Source organism: Peromyscus eremicus, chromosome 2 (assembly GCF_949786415.1).
Source record: "Peromyscus eremicus chromosome 2, PerEre_H2_v1, whole genome shotgun sequence".
NCBI classification, from domain to species: Eukaryota; Metazoa; Chordata; class Mammalia; order Rodentia; family Cricetidae; genus Peromyscus; species Peromyscus eremicus.
In genome coordinates this window covers 156,042,021-156,068,754 of record NC_081417.1, presented here as the reverse complement: position 1 = coordinate 156,068,754, position 26,734 = coordinate 156,042,021, and the positions used below count along the sequence as shown (strand labels likewise).

Here is a 26,734-nt window from a genome sequence, read left to right as displayed (position 1 = left end):
CTGGGCCAGGTGAAGGTCTGATAAGGCAAAACACCTGTCCTAATGGGAGTTTAGAAATGGCAAAAACCTCCCTTGTTAGATTTTCAGTCTGTACGCAAACCACACAGACCCCGAAAACAGAAACGGACAAAAAGCCCCTACCTTCAGGAGCAGGGAAAGCCGCCACTATAGTGTCGGAAACTGTTTCTGGGGTAGAGGGGATAAACTGAGACCAAACTGGGAACTGTCTGGGAAAAACACTCCGAAGAAACAGAAGGGACATAATCCTCCCCAGAAAAATATATGACCTAAAAAAGCTGCTAGAATTTGAGGCGGATTGGGGAGAAAAAAAAGCCCCTACTTCCAAGGGCAGCTAGCAGAGGTACAGAGCCGCAGATATTTGAAGCTCTGCATCTGGGGAAGGAAGGAACAAGCAAAATGAGATAAATCAGTGGGAGAAAATCTCTCCGAAAGAGCTATGGAAAAGCTGTAGTGCATGATCTTGTTTTTCACTGACTGGCTAAGACAAACACAAGCCCCGAGGAAAGTTGCTATCAGAAATTGCCCACCTCAATGCGCGCTAACGAGGCAGGTGCAGTTCTGATTTGGGGGCCAGTGTCAATTAAAGGAGAGACACCTGTTAAAGCCAGCTGAGGAGAGACCAGAAACCTCCCAATGTCCCATAATTAAAAATGTAAAATGCCTGTTCAAATCTCCCGTTGCAAAAGCAAAAAACTTTGTTCAAACCTCCCGGGCAAGAATTTGTAAGCAAGTCTGGTAAAAAAGAACTTAAAAGTTGACTCTCAGACCCAAAAAGAACTATGGGAAATGACTGATATAAGGGAAATGATATAAAGGACTGATTTAAGGGACTGATACTATTATGGACTGATATAAGGGAAATGCATTCTGGGAAAGGTAGTTTTTCGCTAAAGATGGCGACATTGCCCTGAAACACTTTTGTCAGCTCGAAAATACGTTCATGGTAAACTTAAAATACAGCTTTTAAAAGAATAAGGAGGAAAATTGTCTAAGTGTCAGTTCCAATGAAAAATTGAAAGGATACGGAACTAGGTGCTTCGCAGTTTGGGGCTCGGTTGGTAAAATGCCTTATTTACCCTAATAGCTGTGCAAAGTTTTTACGGTAGCTGGATGACAGAAAGCTACCTATAAGAGCAAACAAGCCACTTTAAAATCCTTAAAACAAGGGAAAGCAGTTTATACACTGAACGTTGTCTTAGAATTGAAGCACTTAGGGAAACTATTATGAATTTGGATGAAGGGACAGCCTCTAGTTAAAAACTGTTTACCGCTAACAGTGCATCTCTGCCGGTCCAGAACGGCTGAGAGAACTGGCAACTTTGGAGTGTGGCATCATCCTGGGAAGGTTATAGTCCCCTAGCAACAACTATCACAATTCTATAACAACACTCACTAAATCCCAGTGCTTTATAACAAAGCTGACTATACACTCTAAACTTTAGAAATGATGTATGTACTTCCTGTCTAGTTAAGAAAATCTTTCTAATAGTGATAATAATTAAGAGTAAGAAGTAGAAAAACATGAAAATAAGATATGTGAGTTTGTAAAAATTCTCTTGTTAGATCTGTGTTAAGAAATCTTTAGGTGTTTGCTAAGTTAAATATATGCTAATGGTAGCCCTATAAAAGTTTGTAAAATAGATCTATAGAGTTCCTTTAAGACATGTAGTAATAAGCTTGTAATAAGTAAAGATGCTAGTTGTAAATGTAAGTTTAAATAAGAACATAAGAAATACATAAGAAGTAGTAAGAAATATATTTGCTAAAGTAGTTCTATAGTATAAATAAGTAGATGTTAATGTTATATGTGAATTTGTAAGAAAGTGTAAATGTTAAACATGAATCTATTCCTAATGTATATGGTGAAAGAACCCGAGACATAGAAGGTTAGTGTCCCAGCAGACTGCAAAGTAGGCAGTCTGAATGGTTTCAAAAGCTCCAGAAGCCGCTAAGAAGCTAAGAATGGTGGACGCGAGAACCAGCACAACAAGGCATCTGCAGCTGAGATCCGTGGAAAATCGATGCAACACAGAAAAACCTGAGCTAACATCAAAAACGGTGCGGTTTAGAATACTACTGTACCTAAAAAGGTCTCTGGCTTGAGAATAAGTTCAGAGACGCTTGTTTGAACTAAAATTTTTAACAGCAAAAAGTTTTGGTTGAAAAATGTCTCTTCATATTTGGAAGTGAAAGCCTGATACCAGAATTTATTTCTTGTTTGAACTTTTTGAACTTAAAATGAGATAAAACTACAGAAAGATTTTGGTTATGGATTTCTTCATATTTGGAAGGCTAGTACCAGAATTTATCATTTGAATTTTGGGACTTAAGAAATAAAATGAATAGAGATTTCATTGCAATGGGACAATTGAGTTTACTTATAGTAATGACCTAGGAACTGTTTTCTGGAATTGGGTTAAAAATGGAACTGTTTAAATGAAGAAATTTATTTCTACCTAGAATCAAGATGCAGTTTTGTGTATGCATATATGCTTTATTAACTGGTGATTCATGAATTGTTTTGTGGAACTGTTTATGTAAAATGGAATTACTTATGCAACTGGTTTGTGTTACAAACGGAACTGTTTAAACAGAAGTTTGGGTTTTCTATTATAAAGAAAAGGGGGAGAGTTAATATTCCTTAGTCTAATTTCAAAAGTTGTTTGAGTGGATTAATGTCATGTTGTTGTTAGTAAGAAATGCAAATGGGGTATATTAAGAGACTACTTTTAAAGTGTAAAGAGTTTTATTAAGAAACTGCTTTTGGATGTTTTGCTAAGTTTTCAAAGTGTTAATGGTTAGATTGAGAAGATTGCTTTTCAATATGGGTTTGTAGGAATTATATATGTTTGGGTTCCTCTAACTAGGTTTGAGATTTTGTTTAAAAAATTATAAAGAAAAGGAGGAGTTATGAGATTGAATTATGTTTGCAGAAACTTATTGATATTAATGCACCCTGGTTTTGTGGAGTTAAGGAAATATTTAAGTTTGATGTGAATACATCGAAGTTTTTCCTATGTTCTGTTAGCAAGAAAATTCAAATGATTGAGTTAAAGTTGTAAGGCGGAGAAAATTGTTAACTATATTTAGCACCATATATGCTAATTCAAATGGTTCTGTTAAGAGTTTGCTTTGTGTTATAAGATTGAGAGAATTGTGACTATGTATAGCAATATTTATGTTAACCTGTTAATGGTAATGATGAAGCTAAGGGATTCTTTAAGTTTGTAGTTGCCTTAAGAGTTTTTGGCTTAGAAAGGGCTTGAGGCAGCTAAGACTGCTGTAGTCACCTTGGACCTAATTCAAAAGAGAAATGCCATCTTTATCATCCTCTACTCCCATATTGGGAGGTATAACAGCTATGGAGATTGCTGTAAGCCATTATTAGTTATTTTTTATATATTAAGAAAGGGGGACCTGTGGGAGCCCGTTCTCGGGTTCCTCGTGGCTTTACCCAGCAGGTCCTCATAGAGGATGATTAGACCACGGGCCTGAGTGCAGGTGTCTGGGATGGTCTGCACTTGGCTGTGCTGGGGGAGGAGGTCTTTTGCTCCACCCCTTGGCGTCTCTATAAAAACCCTGGCGCAGAGACAGTCGGGGCCCGTTGGAATAGGTTCCAGGCCCTCTCGAGGCTATCCTTTATTTTCTGTTTCTCTCCGCGATATTCTCCGCAATAAATCCTTCTATCTAATATTTCCTGCTGCTCGCACTCAAGAAAACTCTGGGGAACTGTGGGGGTGGTTGGGTAAACGCCCCACAGGTGGGTAGTTGCAAGCAAGGCCTAGAGGGAGAGGAGGCTGGTGAGTTTGGGGAGAGGGTGTGGTAGAGTTAAAAGTGGGGGCTGGCAATGGTGGCTCACACCTTTAATCCCAGCACTCAGGAGGCAGAGGCAGGCAGATCTCTGTGAGTTCGAGGCCAGCCTGGGCTAGAAAGTGGATGCCAGGACTATTACATAGAGAAACCGTGTCTTGAAAAACTAAAAAAAAAAAAAATGTGGGGGCTGTCGCAGGAAGCTATGTGGCCATCCAGGCCCAGGTCAGGTCACGAAGGACCGCTCAATGTGACATGGAGTGGAGAAGGCCTATACTCTAGAACCATGCTGCTGGTTCAAATTGTGTATTGTGTACATAACAAAGATGAAATGAGACTGTGTTTGAAAACTGGCAGGATGGCTCAGTGGGTAAAGACACTTGCCTCCTCCATGCCTGACCATCTGAAATCAATCCCTGGGACCTACGTGGTAGAAGAGAACTGGTTCCTTCAGTTGGCCTCTGACTCCACATGCACATTGTGGCACATGCATGCCGCACACACTGAAAAAATAAATACAAATTAATTTTTAAAAAAGTGACTATAGCCAGACGGTGGCGGTGCACACTTTTAATCCCAGCACTCGGGAGGCAGAGGCAGGAGGATCTCTGAGTTCGAGGCCAGCCTGGTCTACAGAGCGAGATCCAGGACAGGCACCAAAACTACACAGAGAAACCCTGTCTCGGAAAACAAAAAAACAAACAAAATGACTATAGCAGTGCCTGGCATTCGAGAACTTTGTAAGCATTTGTCAATACATAATGGGAGCGATGGGGCTGGAGAGATGGCTCAGCAGTTAAGAGCATCCATCGGCTGTTCTTGCACTGGACTCAAGTTCTGTTCCCAGCACCGAGTGGTGGTTCACAACTATCTGTAACTGGTTCTAGGGAATCTGATGCTCTGTCTGTCCTCCAGGGCATCAGGCACAGGTATAGTGCACATGGATACATGAAGGCAAAACTCTGATAAACATGAAAATAAATAAAATCTGAAAAGAAAGAAAATGAGAGCTGTCAAGATGGCTCAGCAGGTAAAGGCACTTGCTGAGCGAGCCTAGTGACCTGAATCAGACCCTCGGTCCCAGGTGGAGGTGGGAGGAGAGGACTGACTCCAGAAAGTTGTCCTCTGACCTCACATGTACATAAACCCCCTCCATTATGTGCTCGTACACACGCACACACGCACACGCACATGCACTTTTCTTTTTTAAAGAAAAAACACTGAAGTAAAGAGTCGGTGTTCAGGTGCTCACCCAGTACTTTGCATTTGAATTCATTTCATTTTTAGACACTTTGGGCAGTAGATACTGCTGTTCTTATGAAAGAAGATGCAGCATGGGGGAATCCTGTCACTCTTGCTTCCCAGTCTGTTTATAGCTGCCACACAGTAGGACCACAGTAGGGAGTCTGGGACTTGAACCTGGTGGCAGAGCAGGGAGTCAGCAGAGGTGCTCTTGTGTTGGAGAAGGAGGCCTCCGAACGAACGAAGGAATGAACGAGGGAGGTCGTCACTCCGGAGTTCCTCTAACCACACACCGACGCACTGTTGTCCTCCCCCCAGACACCCACAGGAATGCAGAACTGGACCCAGTCACTACAGAAGAGCAGGTCCTGGACGTCAAAGGGTACCTGTCCAAAGTCAGGGGAATCAGCGAGGTACTGGCCAGGCGGCACATGAAGGTGGCTTTTTTTGGCCGGTGAGTACTTCAAAGCCCTCCTGCTTCTCTTTTCCTAGCCAGGGTGTGGGGCTGGATACAGGTGAGGAGGGAGGTCCTCACCACTGGGAGCAGTGGCGTGCTCCTTTTGACTGATTTTTTTAAAAAGGGAACACTGCTTTTTTTTAATTACATTTTTATTTATTTATTGGGGGATGTGCACAAAATTGCATGTGTGAAGAAGGTCAAGATAGCTTATGGGAGTCAATTCTCTCCTTCTGTCTTTGTCCTGGGGATCAAACTCAAGCTGTCTGGATTGGCAGTACGCATCTTTACCCACTGAGCCATCTCAGCAGCCCTTTTTAATGTTTAAATGTGATACTTAACATACAAATCTTACGCTGGACTGTGGTGGCACACGCCTCGGGAGGCAGAACCAGGCAGATCTCTGTGAGTTCCAGGCCAGCCTGGTCTACAGAGCGAGATCCAAGACAGGCACCAAAACTACACAGAGAAACCTTGTCTTGAAAAAAACTATTAAAAAAAAAATCTTTATGGATGGAAATGGAGCCAGGACTTCACACATGCTGAGCTCTGTGTCTGTCACCGAGCTGTGCCCCGTCTCCTGGATGAGCCATTAGAAGGTATGTGTCCCTGGTGAGATGTTGATAATGCTGTGCAGCTAGTCCCCAGAGGTTTTCATCTTGTGGAACAGAAGTTGTTCCTAATAAATGATGACTTCCTGGTCCCCACTCGCCCCAGCCCTTGGCAACCATTATTCTGGTCTCAGACCTGCTGCTGTGGTCATCCTGCCTCAGCCTCCCAGTGCTGGGATTGGATTACTCTTGTAGATACCACATACATGGAACCAGACAGAATTTTTCAGAGGTTGTTTGTTTGTTTGTTTGTTTGTTTGTTTGTTTGAGACAGCGTCTGTCCATGTAGCCCTGCTATGTAAACTAGGCTGGTCTCAAACTCACAGAAATACTCCTGCCTTTGCCTCCTGAGTGCTAGAATTAAAGGCATTTGCCACATCCACCACCGTGTGCAACAGTGTTTCTCATTCAGTTACTGGCTTGTCTCAGCATAGTATCCTCACAGTTGTCTATGTTGTAGGACGTATCAGAACTTGCTGTGTGTGTGTGTGTGTGTGTGTGTGTGGTCTGGTGGTTGTGTGTCTTCCTCAATCATTCTCTACTTTAGTGAGGCAGGTTTTCACGTTTTAAAACTGAGCAATTTGGAGCTGAGCAATTCTAAGCTTGTTTAGGTAGCCAGGTTGCCCCAGGGATTAGAGAGCTGGGATTGCAGGTGGCTGCCACACCTCCCTGGCTCTTCTATGGGTTCCAGAGATCTCCCCAGCCCAGCTCCTTCCCGTGGAAGGTTGAGTATTCCTTTACAAGTGCATATGACTTTTTATTTGTTCATCTCCATGAACATTTGCATTGTTCTTTGGCTTTTTGACTCTAACAGTTAATGTCACTATGTGCACAAGTGTGTAGATGTCCTTCCTGGTCCCTGCTTCTGGTTCTTGGGGTTTGTATGCAGAAGTGGGATTGCTGAAGAACACTGCCATTCTGTTGGGAAGCTTGTAGCGCTCACGGCTGGTTTCTTCGCAGCTGCACTGTTGTGTGGTTCCCAGCAGTGCACGTGGTTCTATCCACACATCCTTTCAACAGTTGTCTGTGGTGAGAAGTAACAGCCTACTGTGGGGTTCTTTGTTTTTGTTTATTTTTGTTTTCATTTGGTTTTTGGAGATGGGGGCCTCACTGTGATGCTCAAACTGCTCTTCGACTCCTGGGCTCAAGTGGTCCTGCCACAGCCTCAGTGCTGGAACCCCCATGTTGGGCTCCCAGTGTGGTTTGATTTCCATTTCCTAATGTTAGTTAGTGATGTCGGGCTGCTTTTCGTGTGTCGATTGGCCTTTTATATATCTAGGAGAAATGGCTATTCTTTCATTAGGTTATTCTTTTGGTTACTGTTTCATTGTAGAAGCTGGTAAATATATTGGTGAGTTTTCTTTAAAGGTTCATTTATTTTTTATTATGCTTATGGGTGTGTGCACTTGAGTACAGGTCTCAGTGCAGGCCAGTGGCATTAGATCCCACTGGAGCTGGAGTGACAGGCACTTGTGAGTTGCCCAACATGGGTGTTGAGAACTGACCCTGGCTCCTCCGCAAGAGCAGTGCACACTCTTAACCACTGAGCCGGTGGTTCGTAACCTGTGGGTTGTGACCCCCTTAGGTTACTCTTTCACAGAGGTCGCCTAAAACCATCAGAAAACACAGATATTTATATTACAGTTAATAACAGTAGCAAAATTACAGTTATGAAGTAGCAACAAAAATAATTTTATGGTTGGGGATCCCCACAACATGAAGAACTGTATTAAAGAGTTGCAGCATGCTGGGTGGTGGTGGTGCACGCCTTTAATCCCAGCAAAGGCAGGTGGATCTCTGTGAGTTCAAGGCCAGCCTGGACTACAGAGTGAGTTCCAGGACAGGCTCCAAAGCTACACAGAGAAACCCTGTCTCGAAAAACCAAAACAAAAAAACAAAAAACAAACAAACAAAAAAAAAGAGTCACAGCATTAGGAAGGTTGAGAACCACTGCACTGAGCCACCGCTCCAGCCCTCTTAATACATTCTATATATTTGTAAATCTCAGCCATTCTGTAGGTTCCTTTTCACTCTGTCAGTCAGTCATAGCCTTTGATGTCCAGTCCTTTATTTGATGTAGTCTAATCAACTACTTGGACTTTTTCCCTGTCTGTGTGGTGTCGTATCTAAGCGGTAACTGCTGTGTGGTGAAGTTCCCCCCTTTGTTTTAAGAGTTTCAAGTGTAATAAGGAGAATCAGGCACTAAAAACAATTAACACCCAAGGTTGGGGTGTGTCTCAGTTGGTAAGTGCTTGCCTGGTATGCATGAAGCCCTGGGGCTCAGCATGATGGCACTCACACCTATGGCAGCATTCTGGAGGTGGCAGCGGGTGTGTGTGTGTGTGTGTGTGTGTGTGTGTGTGTGTGTGTGTGTGTGTAGTTCAAGGTCATCCTCCATATTGGGTTTGAAGCCAGCCTGTATTAAAAACAAAATTAAAATTCTACATAGGTTAACGGTTCCTAGATAAAGTGTTGCTTGGCACACAGTGGTAGTGTAGAGTGGGCACTGTGTCTCGAGTCCTGTCCCTGATGACTCGTGGTCTCAAGTGTGCCCTCAGCTTCTCTGGCCTGTTGTTTCTTCGTCCTTTCCTGGAAGGTGCGGCCTGGCCCTCACCTGGGTGCTAGTGTCTGCCCGTGTCACTGGGCACATGGAAATCAGTGGCTCTGAAGCTGTGTGCCTCTGGGGCTGCCATGCAGAATGAGTGAGTGTTCAGCACTAAAGCCTGGAGTGGGCAAGTAGAGCTGTGTGCAGGAAGTGGGATGTAGAAAGGGGTGTGCTAAATAGAACACTAACGGAATCTTCCTTTTGCCTGGTTGGCACTGGTGGGCCTGAGAAGTAGGGCTTCATGTATGAGGAGAAGCATGATGGGAAAATAGACACATAGCAGGCCCAGTGTTGGGAAGCAGGGACATGGGATCATTTGGACAGGAAGACAACCCTGGGGACAGGGCCCATGGTTTAGGGAAGTTCACGATTTACTTTGAAGACAGGCAGTTTCCATCAATGCTTAATGAATGGTGCTGGACTGTGAGACAGGTCACATGTACCAGCCCCCTGCTGCACCATCTGCCTGAGAGTTGGGCCGAAGTGATTAGCACATAATAGCTTCAGGCTGAGTGATGTTTGCCTGACCATTTTAATAAACGGAGTCCTCCTTCCAGTGCTGCCTGGGTGAGAGATGACATGGCAGGGAGTAAGACTCCGGAGCCTAGGCTGGGCACTACAGTGTGACAGCCCAGACTGTGTTGTTTTCTCCCAGGACGAGCAATGGGAAGAGCACCGTGATCAACGCCATGCTCTGGGACAAAGTTCTGCCGTCTGGAATTGGCCACACCACCAATTGCTTCCTGCGGGTGGAGGGCACAGATGGCCATGAGGCCTTCCTCCTCACTGAGGGCTCGGAAGAGAAGAAGAGCGTCAAGGTGGGTGCTGGCCGGCCAGCTCTCTGCCTTGGGTGCCAGTGGGTGCAGTCTGGACTTGGAACTGCTAACACATCAGTGTCACAGGACTCACCCAACCTCCATGCTCATGAACTTTGTGGAGGATTATAGAGTGTTTGGGGGGTCAGAAAAGTGGGGCACCAAGAACAAGGCCCAGCTTGTTGAGGGTGAGAGGCCGAGCTGGCTGGCCTGTGCAGGGAGCAGGGAGGAGAGCACATATGTTTTTCCTGGGCTTGCCAGCAGGGAGCGGCTCCTGAGTGTGCCCTGGCATTCTCTTGTACAGCCAGCAGCTGCCGCTCTGGTTTCCTGGGGCAGTTCTGCTCTCCTTGGAGCCAGGTGTGCATTTTGATTCCTAGAGAATTAATCGTTGCAGAATCAACTGAGCTTCAGGGTGATGTTTGAGAAAGAGGCTCCAAGTGGGGAGTGGGGTGAAAGAAAGGGGTGCTGGAGGGATGGCTCCTCTGCTAAGATTGCTTGCTGCTCTTTCAGAGGACACGAGTTCAGTTCCCAGCACTGTCAGGTGCCTCACATCCTTCTGTAACTCCAGCTCCAGCCTTTGTGGACACCTGTATACACACATGCACATAGATAAAAATTAATCAATCTTTTTCTTAACTTATTAAACTTTTCTTTCATTTATTTAAACTAAATGTACAAGAATATAGCATTCAAAACATGGGCTGAAGAGATGGCACAGTGGTTTAGAGCATTGGCTGTTCTTCCAGAGGACATGAGTCCAATTCCCAGCATCCACCTGGAGGCTCATAACTATCTGTAACTCCAGTTCCTGGGGATCCAATGCCAGCTTCTGGCCTAAAGAGGCACCAGACAGACACAGAGGTGGTACATGTATATATATATATGTAGGCAAAATACTCAGACATAAAAAATTAATGAATCTTTTAAAACATTTTCTTACTTTATGTGTATAAGTGTCTGCCTGCTTGTATGTCTATGTACCACATAGGTGCCTGGTGCACACAGAGTCTATCCAGGAGGGTATCAGATCCCTTGAAACTGGAATTACAGTTGTGAGCTGCCGTGTAGGTACTGGGAAATGAACCCAGGTTCTCTGGAAGAACAGCCAGTGCTCTTAACCTCAGAGCCATCTCTCCAGCCCTTGAATCTTTTTTTTTTTTTTTTTTTTAAAGGAAAAGGGGTAGCCAGTTGGTCAGCCATCCCAGGCTGCTGTGTTGTAGCGGGTGGCACAGGAGATCTCCCAGCTGATGATACTTGTTGACCTGATATTTATTTCCTGTCTCCACCATCAGACAGTGAACCAGCTGGCCCATGCTCTCCACCAGGACGAGCAGCTGCATGCAGGCAGCCTGGTGAGTGTGATGTGGCCCAACTCCAAGTGCCCACTTCTGAAGGACGACCTCGTGCTGATGGACAGGTGAGAGGGGAGGGGCTCGAGAAGCCTGGTCTGAGGGTACCAGCTCTCCATTTCTGGGTGATTCAGGTCAAAGGTCCCTGTGTCATCTCTCTGCTCTGTTTAAGTACTGGTGCCTTTCAAACAGCTCAACCAAATCCTTCTGCCTCTGGGATTTCTTCCAGAGGCTGGTTGGTTATCATGCCCATTAGCATCAGTGCCCTGCAGATGTCCCAGGAGTGGGCTGTTTGAGAGATAGGGGCACTGAGAAATGGGGGAGGCTCTAGAGGCCAGTCACTGTTTGGGTTCTGCCAGTCCAAGCTAGTTCGGGGCCTCAGAGGCACTTGTCCTATAAGACAGTCCTTGGAAGCACGTTTAGGCTCCTTGCTCCCTCAGTTCTTTCCTTCTGGACACCAAAACACAACAGTGTGTAGACTAGCCTGGGACAGCTTAGGACCTGTTTAATCGTTCTGTCTGCCTTTGTCTGAACCGCCCTTGGCAGAGTGGGCCTTTAGCAATCCCCAGGACATTTGCTCTGGGAAGGCTGGTGGCTCCAGAATTGAGAGAGAGAGGGGGGGGGGGGGAGGGAGAGAGGGAGAGAGAGAGAAAGAGAGTGTTTTCCTGTCTTGCCCACAGTCAGGACAAATCTTTGTCACCCGCCAGTCCCACAGCCTCTCAGACCCAACCAAGTAAACACAGAGACTTATATTGCTTACAAACTGTACGGCCGTGGCAGGCTTCTTGCTAACTGTTCTTATAGCTTAAATTAACTCATTTCTATAAATCTGTACCTTGCCACGTGGCTCGTGGCTTACCAGCATCTTCACATGCTGTTTCTCATCATGGCAGATGGCAGTGTCTCTCTGACTCAGCCTTCCACTTCCCAGCTTTATTCTCCTCCTTGTCCCGCCTACACTTCCTGCCTAGCCAATGGCCAATCAGTGATTTATTTATTGACCAATCAGCAACACACTTGACATACAGACCATCCCACAGCAGAGAGAGAGAGAGAGAGAGAGAGAGAGAGAGAGAGAGAGAGAGAGAGAGAGAGAGAGAGAGAGAGAGAGAGAGAGTGAGTGTGTGTGTGTGTGTGTGTGTGTGTGTGTGTGGTCATTTTGTTCCTCTTGAAGGAATGCTTTGCCCTGCCTTTTGGACACGTTCCACCTACACGAAGCAATACAATATTATGGCCTTGACCTGGACCCAAATATAAACTTGAAAGTTCAGCATGGTGGTGCATGCCTTTAATTACATCTCTAGAGAGATGGAGGCAGGAGGATCAGGAGTTCAAGGTCAGTCTCTGCTATATGAGACCTTACCTCAACTGAAAAAAAGAAGAAATTCAAAACTTGACTTCAGTTGTCTCTCTCTAACCGAAAACTACAAGTTAGGTTTTTATAAAAGTGATAGGTGCAGCCGGGCGGTGGTGGCACGTGCTTTTAATCCCAACACTCTACAGAACGAGTTCCAGGAGAACCAGGGCTACACAGAGAATCCCTGTCTCCAAAAACAAAACAAAAGTGATAGGTGCTCAAAACAAACTCCGAATTGCTCTGTGATCTGGAAGGACAGGGAAAGGGAAGGAAAGATCCCCAGTGAGGGCAGGCTCAGCTCTCTCCTTCCCCTTCTTTGCCTGGCCACCTTCCAAGTCCCAGGGCTGTTCACACTGGGCCCATGCCCTGTGCCTGACCATACTGATTATACCTGTCACCACCAGCCCTGGGATCGATGTCACCACTGAGCTGGACAGCTGGATTGATAAATTTTGCCTGGATGCCGATGTCTTTGTGCTGGTGGCCAACTCAGAGTCCACACTGATGCAGACGGTAACTCTTCCTCCGCCTTGTCCCTGGGCCTGCTGGGCAGGGCAGCTAGTGGGGTCTCGATTGGCAGGACCCCTCCTCCACCAAGGTCCTGCCCTTGTTTAGGAGAAGCAGTTCTTCCACAAAGTGAGCGAGCGTCTCTCCCGGCCCAACATCTTCATCCTGAACAACCGCTGGGACGCGTCTGCCTCGGAGCCTGAGTACATGGAGGAGGTGGGTGTCTGTCTGGTAGTTTGAAGACTGCCATGAGCCATGAACACTAACCACTCAGATCTGCTCTATGTCCCTAAGCAGCCTCAGATCTAGTGGATTTCCTGAGTTAAAGTCACTGCCAAAGATTACCCATGTAGGAGGTGGCATTAGTCACTCCCTTCCCCTCCCGATCACTTCCTTTCTTTTCCTTGATTTCTCTTAGGTCAGAAGCGCATCCCCACCATGTTTATTTTTCTCCTTGGTTTTCTTTTCCCTTGGGCCAGTAACTCTTTGGTTCACAAAAGCTCAATACAATCAGAAACAGACTTTAGGAAGACACTTGGGAAAGAAGCTCAAAGAGAATGAAGGATAGGTGTTTCTTAGGACAGCTCCCGACTCTGATTTGTGTGAAATAAAAGGGATTTGAGTCCGGATGCTGCTGAGGCTCGGCAGTGGAGCTTTGGTTGTGATCCCGTGTCCACACCTGAGGGAGTGGGATCTGCTCACAATGCCTGACACACGGCGGCACTCTGTGGAGGCTCTTAACCCTTTTAAGTTCTACCTGGGAGCTGAGACTCTAGGGTGCCTACTTGTCTTATAAACCAAGGTCCTGGGAGACTTGGCTTGTCAGTGTAGTAGAGCCAGGTTTAGGCTCCTTTCCTTCTGGGAAAGAACAGTTCTAGGCAGACTTTCACCGGAGGCAGTCTGGGGCCTGTTCTGTGCCTCAAGAGCCCCAGAGAGGAACTAGGGAGGCTGGCGGTTCTAGAGCAGAGGTGGTGGGTGACCTTTCGTTGTGGACACGCTTTCTCCCTCTTGCTGGTTGAGCCGTGTGGCTCGGTTTCCCCAGCCCTGCTCATGCACCCCGTCTGTGGCCCAGGTGCGGCGGCAGCACATGGAACGCTGCACCAGCTTTCTGGTGGACGAGCTGGGCGTGGTGGATCGAGCTCAGGCCGGGGACAGGATCTTCTTCGTGTCTGCCAAGGAAGTGCTCAGTGCCAGGGTCCAGAAAGCCCAGGGCATGCCAGAAGGAGGTAACCACGAGAGTTGACAGCCTCCTTTCTATGGGTTTTTGAAACGTTGAGTCTGGGTCTGTTGGTGGAATTGGTCTGGCAGTGAGGTAGTGAGCAGAGCCTGGAGGGTGGGCCTTGCTCCTTAGAATCGTCTAGGAGATACCTCTGGGCGTGACTTTGAGGGCATTTCCAGAGAGGAATCCTAAGGAGGGATGACTCACCTTGAGTGTGAGCTGCAGCATCCCGTGGGCTGAGAGGAGACAGCTTGGACCATCAGCATTCCTTCTGTTTCTTTGCCCGGTGAGGTCTGGGCAGGCGGTCTCAAGTTCCTGCTGCCCTTCCTTCCCTGCCGTGACTTACTGTACCCCTCAGACTGGGGCCAGAGGGAGCCTGCTTTCCTCTCTTAAGTTGTTCCTTGTCAGGTGGTTATGGTCACAGGGTTAGAAAAGTAACCTAGAGGGGCTGGAGAGATGGCTCAATGGTTTAGAGCACTGGCTGCTCTTCCAGAGGACCCAGGTTCAATTCCCAGAACCCACATGGCAGCTCACAACTGACTGTAACTCTAGTTCCAGGAGATCTGACACCTTCATACCAATGCATGTAAAATAAAGTTAAATAAAAATAAAGAAAAGAAAAAAAGAAAAGTAACCTAGAGGGGGGATTTCCCCGGTTCCCTCTCTGTACTGCTGTTTCCTCACTAACACTGCCATTCTCCTAGGGGGCGCCCTTGCAGAAGGATTTCAAGTGAGGATGTTTGAGTTTCAGAATTTTGAGAGGCGATTTGAGGTAAGTCTTTGATTCTGGTATGTGGTGACTCTCTCTAGCCCTGTCTCTGGCTGTGAAAGCCACAGCCTGGCCCTTAGAGGTGTCGGCCCCCACCTCCCTCGGTACCTCTGTCTGTTCCAGGAGTGCATTTCCCAGTCTGCAGTGAAGACCAAATTTGAGCAGCACACAGTCCGGGCCAAGCAGATCGCAGAGGCTGTTCGTCTCATCATGGACTCCCTGCACATTGCGGCTCAGGAGCAGCGGTGAGAGCCAAGGCCAAGTAGAGGGGGTGCTGGGATTGCGGGGCTAAGATACATCTATGATCAGATCGCAATGTTGGGCTGAGTCCATGGGCTCACCCCCAGGGCATACAAGAGCTACGTAGACAACCTAGCCTGGAGGGCTGCTTGGTGTCTGACATCCCACTTGGCCTGGACAATGAGAGAGGGCTCTTTGTCGGGGCTCTTGGCTGTGGTATTTGTTTGTTTTTAATTTTCAGTGGTACAGGGTTCAGAACTGAGGCCTGGCACCAGCCAGAAAAAGCACTTGACTACTGATTTGTTTGTGGGGTTTTGTTGTTGTTGTTTGTTTGTTTGCTTGCTTGCTTGCTTGCTTTAACAGATTCTTGCTGTGTAGTCCAGGTTAGTCTTGAACTTCAGGTCCCCACTCCAACATACCACATCCAGCCTGAACCTACCTGTTTGTTGTTGTTGTTGAGACAGGGTTTAACTATGTATCTTTAGCTAGTCCTGAACTCTCTTATATAGACCAGCTGGCTTTGAACTCAGATCTGCCCATCTCTGCCTCTGAATGCAGGGACTAAAGGTGTGTGCCACTTTTCAAAACATGGTGGGGTTACAGGAGATGTGCTCAGTTGGCAGTGTTTACCAAGCATGCAGGAACTCCTAGCTCAAGCCCCAGCACACAGGCGTGCACACATGCACATACACTGGGTATGGTCATGACAACCTATAATCCCAGCGCTCAAGAGGTGGAGGCAGGAGGATCAGAAGTTAGTATCATTCTTGGGTATATAGTAAAGTTTGAGGCCAGCTTAGGATACATGAAATCCTGTCTCAAAAAAAAAAAAAAAAAAAAAAAAAAGAAAAGAAAAGAAAAAAAAAGAAAAGAAAAAAAAAAGTTTGAGAATTTAAAATATAGAAAAGCAGCCGGGCGGTGGTGGCACACGCCTTTAATCCCAGCACTCGGGAGGCAGAGCCAGGCAGATCTCTGAGTTTGAGGCCAGCCTGGGCTACCAAGTGAGTTCCAGGAAAGGCACAAAGCTACACAGAAAAACCCTGTCTCAAAAAACCAAAAAAATAAAATAAAATATAGAAAAGCACAGGAAATCATGTACAAATATTCTACTTCTGCTGGAGAAGACAGTGTTGGCCAAGTTAAAACAGAACAGAAAAGAAGTTAAGTAACCTTGATTCTGTGGTCCCACCTGCTCCTAGGGGGTGATGGTGAGTTTGTGTGGTCCTACTACCCAACATTGAAAGTGCTTCGAGGAGAGCGTGGAGACTGCAGGCCGCTGGGCACGTGCCACACGTGTTCAGGCATGGCGTCACTGGGTTGACACTGCTCCTGCTCTTTTTGCCTCTCCGCCTGGTTTCCCCTTGTTCTTGTTGGGACACTTGACATGGGTGCTGGGAACTGACCACGTGCCTGACCCACTGTCACTTGGCCTGTCTTGGGGGCACTCCAGAGCATCTGCCGTAGCTCTCACCACATCGTGAGACACAGCCACTTCCTCCAGGTGTCTGCTAGTTTCTCTCTTTAATTTCATTTCCCAATTACTGGACAAGTGGAACATTCTTATGTTATTGTTATCGTGGGTTTTGTTTGTTTTTTTTTTTTATAATTTTTACCCTGAGCTGGGAGGTGGTGGTACATGCCTTTAATCCCAGCACTTGAGAGGCAGAGGCAGGCAGATCTCTGTGAGTTTGAGGCCAGCCTGGTCTACAGAGTCAGTTCCAGGACAGCTGGGGCTACACAAAGAAACCCTGTCTCAAAAAAAAAAAAAAAAAAGTCTTTTTTCACACTGTTATAGATTGTGTGTCTATGGCACCACTCACATGTAGAGGTCCGAGGACAACTTTGTGGAATCAGATCTCTCCTTCCACCTCTATGTGGGCTCTGGGGACTGGATTCAAGTCGTCAGGCCTGCACAGCAAGCGTTTGACCTGCTGAGCCATCTTGCTGGCTTGTCAACCCTCCCCTCCTTAGCCACCTCTCTGCTGTCACCGCCCCTCCCCTGAAGGAAGCCTGAGGGATGAGGGGCTGTCTTCTGCCCCCCTCAGACGCCCTGTCCAGGCAGGAGAGCTGCGGCCTAGGGGAGCTTCCCAGCTTCCTTGGCTCCTGTGCTTAGTCCTGTGGGGACGTGGGTTTCTGAGCAGTGCTTTTTCTTTCAGGGTTTACTGTCTGGAGATGCGGGAAGAGCGGCAAGACCGGCTGAGATTTATTGACAAGCAGCTGGAGCTCCTGGCTCAAGACTATAAGCTGAGAATTAAGCAGATTACAGAGGAAGTGGAAAGGCAGGTGAGAAGTGGAGAGAAAGTTCTGTGGGGAGGTTTGGACTCCCGGTCAAAGTCAGGTTCAGTGGCAGCCAGTGCTGAGAGCAAGGCATCTCACCCCAGGGGCTGCTTCAGCTTTCTGGGAAGCTTTCGGTGGCCCTGCTGCAAGAACACAGAGTTCCCCTTTCGTCTCCTTCCAGGGCCATTTTGATTGCCCATTGTCTTCCACCTCTGCATCTTTACATCAAGAGGAGCTGAGGAGGCTGCTTGGTGTGGGGACAGGTGTGCGGTTCACTGCAGCCTCTCCTGCCGAAGCAAAGCCCAGTCCTCTTGATGCTAACAGTGCCCTCCTTTGGCTGCAGGTGTCCACAGCCATGGCCGAAGAGATCAGACGCCTCTCTGTGCTGGTTGATGAGTACCAGATGGACTTCCACCCATCCCCAGTCGTCCTCAAGGTTTATAAGAATGTGAGTGAAGCAGCATGTGTTCTTGGCAGGGACTGTTGGCAGAATCACCTTGTAGACAGCAGCACAGCCTTAGCTGGTCTGTCTGAGGGTCCCTGAGTGGAAGTGACAGAGACATGAGGCCTCCTTGGTCAGCTGGTGGTCTGGTTGAACCCCCAGAGACTTCTGATAGTGGTGCCTCTCTTTTCTTTTTTTTTTTCTTTTTTTTTTTTTTTTTTTTTGGTTTTTCGAGACAGGGTTTCTCTGTGTAGCTTTGCGCCTTTCCTGGGACTCACTTGGTAGCCCAGGCTGGCCTCGAACTCACAGAGATCCGCCTGGCTCTGCCTCCCGAGTGCTGGGATTAAAGGCGTGCGCCACCACCGCCCGGCCGGTGCCTCTTTTCTTATCCTCTCTTTTCTGGAGGCAGGAACTGCATCGCCATATAGAGGAAGGCCTGGGCCGGAACATGTCTGACCGCTGCTCCACTGCCATCTCCAGTTCCCTGCAGACTATGCAGCAGGACATGATAGGTTTGTACCCCAGGGACCTTGGGATCTGTGGGGCTGCCATATCCAAGATGAGGCTAATCTAAAGTAAGACAGGGCTGGAGCTCAGAGTGTTAAAGAGTGTGTACAGCTCTGGCAGAGGACCTGAGTTGGGTTCCCAGAACCCATGTCAGGAGGATCACAACTGCCTGAACTTCAGATCTATCCAGGAGATCCTATGCCCCTGACCTTCATGTGCACCTGAACTCATGAGCACATAGCCACACACATACATGCACATACACATAATCAAAATAATGAGTCAACTAGGATGACCTTTCCTTATCTGTTATCTTTGGTAGTGATTTAAATCACTACCTTCAGGTTCTGGTGTCCTGAATTCCTTCTGTATGAACTTGGGTTGCCATACGGGACAGTATACAAGCTGAGACTTTGGCACGACTCCTGTCAGGTTCGGGGAGGTGACCATCTGGGTGTGGTTTCTGCACAGAGCTGGTATTCCTAGCAGCTGGTGTGACTCTGTGCCTGAGGCTGGGCCCTGGTGTGACACAGGCCTGAGCCGATGCACTCTCTCCCTGCTTGTGCCCCTGACAGATGGCTTGAAGCCCCTGCTTCCTGTGTCTGTGCGGAGTCAGATAGACATGCTGGTCCCTCGCCAGTGCTTCTCCCTCAGCTATGACCTGAACTGTGACAAGCTGTGCGCTGACTTTCAGGAGGACATTGAGTTCCACTTCTCCCTTGGATGGACCATGCTGGTGAACAGGTTCCTGGGCCCCAAGAACAGCCGCCGGGCCTTGATGGGCTACAGTGATCAGGCAAGAGGCTCCTTTCCCCAGGGCATCATGGGAGATCACCCTGCCACCAGATACGTGAATCAGCCTCCTAGTGGGGCGTGCCATTTGGTCACTGGTCAGCATTGTTGCCGTTGTCAGCTTGGCCTTGTCCTGATTACAAATGCAGAAGGATTTTCTAGTGCTTGTCTAAGTGTGCGCTCTTCAAAACAGACCGCTTGGAGGCTGGAGTCGTAGCTCAGCAGGAAAAAGTTGCCTTGTATACAGGAGCCTTTGGATTTGATCCTTAACACTACGTGGGGGTGGAGGGAGTGGGGGCTTGATTTCAAATTCTTATCTACAAAAGAGACGGCTCAGCAGTTTATAGGGCTTGTTCTTGGAGAGGACACAGGTTCTCTTCCCAGCACCTACATGATGGTGTATAACCATCTTTAACTCTAGTTCCAAGGCATCCAGTGCTCTTTTGACCTCCACATACACCAGGCACACATGTGATGCACAAACATACATGTAATCAGAACAATCATAACTATAAAATTAAATAAATCTTATGATAAATACATATCACCACATTAAATTTTGGAATAAAAAGTGCATTAGGGACTGAGGAGGAGATGGTTCAGTGGACGCAAGCACTTACTCTTCTTCAAAGTTGGCTTGTCAGCCTGGCTGACACAGGAAGCTTCCAGTCATTGAGAGACCAGTCTTAAGGTAGAAAGTGGTAGAGGAGGACATCCGACGTTCTGCTCTGGTTTCTGCATGTGAATGTGCGAGTGCGCGTGCACCGCACACACACACACACACACACACACACACACACTCACACACACGCACATACTCACACTCACTCACACACACTCACATAAATGCTTATATGACTGCTCTTAGTGCAGGTCCTGTGCTGGCACAAGCCCAGTGACCAGGGCTTACACATCCTGTGGCTTGCCACAGAGCTCAGCTTGGGCTAGCGGGTCTCTTAGGAAGCAGATAGCCCACGTGGTACATACAAAGCTTTTTCCCTCTTCTGCCTCTTGCTCAGTCCTTGTCCTACCTCATCTAGTCTGAGAGTCATTGAGGGTGTGCCTGAATGACAGACTTGGAACGTTCTTCTCCCCTTTGTCACCTCTCACAGGTCCAGCGTCCTATCCCTCTGACACCTGCCAACCCCAGTATGCCCCCCTTGCCGCAGGGCTCCCTCACGCAGGAGGAGCTTATGGTCTCCATGGTTACCGGCCTGGCCTCTCTGACGTCCAGGACCTCCATGGGCATTCTCGTGGTCGGAGGAGTGGTCAGTGGCACCTGCTTGGGGAGGGAGGGGGGATCTGGGGACTCAGTGAGTGTTTTCTACCCTGGGGAGCTGTGTGGCTGGAGCCCTTTCACATACAGCTGTTCCACTGAGACATCACACAGCTGACAGGATGTTCCCATTTCCTGGATATGGCTCGCAAAAACCCCCCACTAGTTTGAACCCTTCCCGTCTGACACTGAGGCCTCTTCCTCCATAGCAAGTAGAGAATGGGGAACAACCAAAGTTAGGAAGGAGACCCACCTGGCCCTTGAACGCCCCTCTCTGCCTTCTTTTTCGACTCAAGACACTTTGCAGCCACAGTCCCTCACCTCTGAGATCTGGTGGTATTGGCAAGCTCTTATGCCCTTATAGACTGTGGAGAGGCAGACCCCACAGGCAGGGTGACTGTCACAAACACTGTTAGGAATTGCTTCTCCAACATGTAGTACAAGGTGGATCACGAGGCTCCTCCCCCCAGACAGAGTTGCATCCTCTGGCTCTTTCCATAGATAGTGGCCTAGAAGAGGGTCATGAACTGCAGCTCTGACCCTTGACAGCCCCTTTTATAGCATCTTATAGCATCTTGTTTACCTAGCCATACAACCTGTGGATTAAATTTACACCACATACCTCCTTTGTGAATGAAGAGCCCAAGTTCATCCAGCCAGGATGATGTTAAGAAGCCTGTTTCTCAGGTTTGGGACTAAAGCTCAGCAGTACAGAGCTTGCCTAACACCTGCCAGGCCCTGAATTCCATCCCCAGCACTTCAAAACAAAACCAAACCAACTTCTCACCTAGATCAGGATAGTGGTCCGAACATTAAGTTATCTCATGTGGCCAGCACCTAGTTTCCCTCACTCCAGCTGCAGAGAGACCCTGCCCTCCTAGCCTCAGCAGGGTCACGGAGACCTTGCTCCACATTGACCATGCGTCTCTACAGGTGTGGAAGGCAGTGGGCTGGAGACTCATCGCCCTCTCCTTTGGACTGTATGGCCTCCTGTACGTCTACGAGCGGCTGACCTGGACCACCAGAGCTAAGGAGAGGGCCTTCAAGCGCCAGTTTGTGGAATATGCCAGTGAGAAGTTGCAGCTCATTATCAGTTATACTGGCTCTAACTGCAGCCACCAAGTCCAGCAGTGAGTAGCCTGGGGACCTGAGGAAGGACACCCCAATAGGTGGGCTCTTCCCACCTCCCTTTGAACCTGACCCGAGAGCCTGTGGGTCTCCGCAGCATGGGCCCCAGGACTTTGTGTAGTGCCAGTTTTGCTTCCAGGGATGACGGGGTCTAGGGCTGAGGTCGGGTAGGCCTCCAGTGCCCCAAGAGGGGAAGGAAGGGGAAAATGAGGGAACCGGGACATGCTTCATAGATTTTAAAGGTTGGTTTGGCACTGGAAATGTAGCTCAGTTGGCAGAGTGCTTGCCTAGCATGCATGAAGCCCTGGGCTTGATCCCCAATATGATGTAGACCAGGCATGATGTCTTACACCTATAATCCCAGCACTCAGGAGGTGGAGGCAGGAGGATCATCCTTGGCTATGTGGGGAGTTTGGGGCTATCTTGGGCTACATAAGACCCTGTTTCTAAATAAATATTAAAGGTTGCCCTTGAAGGGCGTGAGCTGTGAGATACTAAATCAAAGCCTGGTTACAGTGCCTCAGTAGGTCAGGGGTCCCTATGGTTGCTCCATCTTGGAACATTGAGGAAGCAGTTTTACTGCCCTGCACCGCCTAATCTCAAACTCAGAACAGCTTAAGCCTCCTGAGTCTTGGGATTGCAGACATGAGCCACATGCTTAGTTTGGTTGGTTGTCCTAACTGTGCTATGGCAGACCCTGTTTACACTAGCTTTCCCTTTACTCTTGTAGCTGTGAGCAGGAGATTTTATTGGTGTGTGCTTTCTTGAGTGAGAGCACTGCTCTAGGGCTAGGGATATAGCTCTGTGGGTAGAGAGCTTGCCGTGCATTTAATCCCTAGCATCCCCCCCCCACACACACACACATTCTCTCTCTCTCTCTCTCTCTCTCTCTCTCTCTCTCTCTCTCTCTCTCTCTCTCTCTCTCTGTTTCTCTCTCTCTCTCTCTCTCTCTCTCTCTCTCTCTCTCTCTCTCCCTCTCTCCCTCTCTCCCTCTCTCTCTCTCTCTCTCTCTCTCTCTCTCTCTCTCTCACACACACACACACACACACACACACACACACACACACACACACACACACTTGAGAGGATATTGAGACTTGGACTCAGAGATGAGACCCTTTCCTTACCACTTAGCTGATGAGCATCAGAGTCAGAATCTGGCCTCTTGTGTCCAGGTTAGGTTCACAACTGGACTGATGAGTCTCCTGTGGTGATGCCCAGTGTCTTTGATGTGGGCATTAGAAGCTGTTCATGATTTTAGCAGAGGTGGGAAGGATACCAAAATCAGGCCTTCAGGCAAGAGCAGATGTGGATAGACTCAGCTGGTGCTCTGTTCTGGGTAGACTTGGCCAGCAGTAGAATCCTGCCTAAACCACCATCTGCCCAGTTGATCCCATCTCTGTCCCCTCAGGGAACTGTCTGGGACATTTGCTCATCTGTGCCAGCAAGTTGACATCACCCGAGATAATCTGGAGCAGGAAATTGCTGCCATGAACAAGAAAGTTGAGGCTCTGGAATCACTTCAGAGCAAAGCCAAATTGCTCAGGTGAGTGGCCTAGTAGCCAAGCTGGGGGAGTTGGGGCTTGTCTGCCATCTGGTGTCTCCAGTATAGGCACCGGGCGCTCTCTGGGGATTCAGCTCTCTATCTTGTGAGATGTTGCCAGGCTCTAGTGCGGGATGGTACCAGTGCTGGAGGCTTACACACAGTGTCACTGTCCTCGGGGCGTGTGCAGATGCGGCAGAGTGACCCAGGAAACAAGCCAGACGGTGCTGTGATGGTCAGCTCGTGGCCTGCCCTCCTCTGACTGCAGGGTCTCAGCGCTTGGCACAGGCTGTCCCCCCAGCTTGTCACCCCCGGAGGAGTGGGTCCTCAGTTCTCCTTTTTTTGTTTTGTTTGAGACAGAATCTTTTGTGTAGCCTAGGCTGGCCTGGAACTTGCCATGTGAATGAGGCAGGTCTCAAATTCACCAAGATCACCTCCCTAGTGCTGGGATTAAAGGTGTGTGCCACCATGACCACCTCAGCTCTGTTTTCTAATAGGAAAATTGGTGGCTATAGAAGCTGAGTCCCTTGTCTGGAGCTCCACAGGAAATAGCCAGATTGAACTTGGGGTGCAGGTGGGCTGCACTTTGCTTCTCCTTGCCCTGTGTGAGATCTGCACCCATGTCAGTCATATTCAGTTCGTCTCTGAGCCCAGGAGCAGGAGTGCCTAGCACCAGGTCTCTCCACAGGAACAGGATTGGTGGTCTCATAGAATTGTGAAGTTTGCTGGGGGGAGGATCAGTTGGGGGAGCCAGGTTCTCGGTGCTGGCCCTGCATCCCCTCAGCTTTCTTGTGCCCTGTGGCTCTCATCTGTGAGATGAGGCTATAATTTCATGACAGCCACAGATGAAGGTAGAAGTACTCGAAGTCCTCGGCCTGCTCAGGCCGTGATGACATCAGCACATGGGGACCTGCATAGCCTACGCCCACCTCTGATGTCAGAGTTCCAAAGAGGACAGAGCTAGAGAAGAGGCACTCAGGGTTTCAGCTCGCTGCCCCTCCTGCCCACCACCGGGGACACACTGCTCACCTGCTGGGGCTCTCAGGACAGTGTCTGCTGCTGGTCGCCACAAAGACAGGCTGAGCCAGCACCCAGATCTTCACTTGTCAATCAAGAAAGGTGGCCTCCAGAGATTTGGGAATCTGGGTTGCAACAAAACCTGAAACTAGAAAAACCTGAAACCAGCCGTGGTGGTTCACTCCTATAACCAGAGTACATGGGAGGCTGAGGCAGGAGGATGGCTATGAGTTCCAGGCCAGCCTGGGCTACTGAGATTCTGTCTTAGCCTACATCTTTTTAAAAAAAGCCTGGCTCTGTCCTATCAGCTTGTGACCTCCTTTTCCTCATCTGCAAAGTGGGAAAATGTGCTATTGAAGGATTAAATAAAGGTTCAGACAGGCTAGTGTGACCTGTCACTGTCAGCCGTTTGTACAGAGCAGTCTTGTCTTTACAGGAATAAAGCTGGCTGGTTGGACAGTGAACTCAACATGTTCACACACCAGTACCTGCAGCCCAGCAGATAGTGGGCAGCTGGGGCAGGCCTGCACTGAGAAGAGGCAGGGCCGCGCCTCCCCTCAGCTCCAGTCCTTGGCCACTGCAGAGAGAAGGAAAGCACCCACCGTCCTGTACTGTTTGGAGTCCTTCAGCACCAGTTACTCCTACCCTGCAGGAAGACCCTGGCTCCTACCCTAAAGGAGACTGACAAGGATTGACGGCTCGGCACCAAGGAGTCATGCATGTCCGTGTCTGCTCATCATGTTCACTTGGTTGAAATTCACTGTGCATTTGATAAGGTCTTCCTAAGGGTAGCACCCTGCAGAATGACTGAGGGGAACCCTCACAGGCATCAGGCAGACACTCCCACCTTCTCCAGCCCGAGCACACCTACCGAGAAAGACAATGTTGGGATGACTGGACTCCCCGGAAGATTTCAGGGTAGTTCTGGAAGGGCCAGGTTTGTCCTAGGACTTGTAGCTTGTGTTTGGCCCTCAGCTTTAGCGCTTTTCCCCACTTGCAGAGTCTTTCGGTTGTGCTTGGCGGCCAGGCTCAACACACCCTGGGCTTTAGACTCAGGCAGCTCGTATGGGAAGCTGGGGACCTCTGCCAGCCAGAGCCGAGGGAGAGCTCAGGAGAAGGCATGTGGATTAGGGTATCAGATGTGGTAGTGCTGTTGGTCTCGGACATCATGGTGAGATGGGACTTGCCTCCCTTCTTGCCATTGTGGCCCTTGATCTTATTTCAGCTCTTGGCCTGTTAGTCCTGGTTTATTAGTGAGAGCTAGTTGGTCCAGGTGGTTAAAGGATGTAGCAGGAGGGATGGTGGAGGATGGGAGCTGCCTGGGATGTCTGGAGGAGGTAGGTACAGAAGAGAGCCCTCCGTCTGAGGGGCACACAAGCCTGTGAGCTCACCTCCCTAACTGCAGCTCCTCCCACCCTGCTGCAAGCTCCCTGCGGCCACCGTCCTCTAGACTGAACCCTGTGCCAGTGATTGCAGCTGGCCGCACAACAGCATGAGAAGCCTGGCAGCCATTTTCCCACTGCCCTGACCCTCAAACCTCCTCTTCTGCTCCTGAAACCTGCTGCTGCTTGCTTAGTCTCCTGTCGACTCTGAACTTCCACTGCTGAATGTTGAAATTGTTACTGGTCACAGTGGGGAAGAGTCCAGTCACCGAGGTTGGCTGTCTTAGAAAAGCAGTTTCGGGGTGATGAAGCCTTTGTAGACCAGATAGAGAGTGTCTTAGAGACAAACCATGGGGCTCCAGCCCCTCCCAGAACCCGTAGCCAGGAGCTCCCGTGGGGACAAGGTCCTGCTGGTTGAGTGCCCGTGGCCATGTCCTTCCTCTCCTGCCCATGTCTGTGCTCACTTGCCCCTCAGTCTACCCTGTCTGCTGGGACGGTGATGGTGTTGGTCAAGGTCAGCCTGTAATGGGAAGAAGTTGTGAGTGTATTGCCAGCCTGGACAGATGGGATCACCTCACAGTGGGTTAGGACAAATCAGTGTCACATCCCAACGAATGTTGTATTCTCTTTGGGGAAAAAAATAGAATAAACTCTCTTTCAGTATAGCCCCTGAGTAATGAATGAAATTTGGAGCTTGTATAAGTAAAAATTCCATTTGTACCGCCAGGGAGAGCCTGTACCTGAGACGTTTAGCGGAGCACTTTCGTTTCTTGCTGCTAAGTGTTGTGTGATCTTGGCTGGGGCACGAAAGGCTCCTGACACAGTGAGTTTGCTTCTGGTATATTTAAGGTGATGCAGCTGTCTGAGTTACCTGTATCTCTGCTGTTGTATTGGAAACTAAAATAAAGCCCCAGTTGTGACCCTGTGTGAGCTCTCTGCCTGGCAGTGGCCCTGCAAAATCTGTGGGCTGGTCTGAGAAGAAAAGACACAGCCAGGCTCTGAGGGCCGGGAGATCCAGAGTGACTCTGGTACAGAGTTCTCTCTAATTCCACACACTCAGTTTTCATGTAAACCATCAGTGACTCAGCGGGCCACCCTACTTGGCCTTCTGAGAACTTAGCTATGACCTTTCTGGTTTGAAGGGCCCTTTAGAGGGGAAAAGGCCATTGGTGGCTACTTCTTGTCTCCCCACCCACTTATCTGTCTCAGAAACTCTTGAGCTCAGCTGATGGTAACTACATCGTTCCAGATTCCCAGGCCACAAACTTGAGGGGTCATGAAGTCGACCGTCACACATGCTGTACCTGATCTGTCATTTTCTGTATGAATCTCTGAGACCCTGACCTCTTCTCCATCAAAGCTACTCCG

General features: G+C 48.6%; 1 protein-coding gene across 6 annotated transcripts in view; it reads left to right on the top strand.

Annotated features, from left to right (window-relative positions):
- Window positions 1–26,734, top strand: part of Mfn2 (mitofusin 2) — a 50,586-nt gene that overhangs the window by 16,555 nt on the left and 7,297 nt on the right. For 5 of the 6 annotated variants that reach the window (XM_059255349.1, XM_059255350.1, XM_059255352.1 and 2 more), the window contains 16 exons: window positions 5,392–5,527; window positions 9,402–9,564; window positions 10,854–10,978; window positions 12,672–12,780; window positions 12,883–12,990; window positions 13,847–14,000; window positions 14,698–14,765; window positions 14,886–15,007; window positions 17,159–17,285; window positions 17,623–17,727; window positions 18,131–18,233; window positions 18,804–19,024; window positions 20,133–20,288; window positions 21,230–21,426; window positions 22,836–22,970; window positions 24,421–26,291. In XM_059255349.1, the coding sequence (XP_059111332.1) occupies window positions 5,392–5,527; window positions 9,402–9,564; window positions 10,854–10,978; window positions 12,672–12,780; window positions 12,883–12,990; window positions 13,847–14,000; window positions 14,698–14,765; window positions 14,886–15,007; window positions 17,159–17,285; window positions 17,623–17,727; window positions 18,131–18,233; window positions 18,804–19,024; window positions 20,133–20,288; window positions 21,230–21,426; window positions 22,836–22,970; window positions 24,421–24,490 (2,099 nt within the window). In that variant the 3' untranslated portion in view covers window positions 24,491–26,291. Of the gene's footprint in view, window positions 1–5,391; window positions 5,528–9,401; window positions 9,565–10,853; window positions 10,979–12,671; window positions 12,781–12,882; window positions 12,991–13,846; window positions 14,001–14,697; window positions 14,766–14,885; window positions 15,008–17,158; window positions 17,286–17,622; window positions 17,728–18,130; window positions 18,234–18,803; window positions 19,025–20,132; window positions 20,289–21,229; window positions 21,427–22,835; window positions 22,971–24,420; window positions 26,292–26,734 lie in introns of those variants that run through there. The other variant, XM_059255355.1, reaches the window with a different exon arrangement.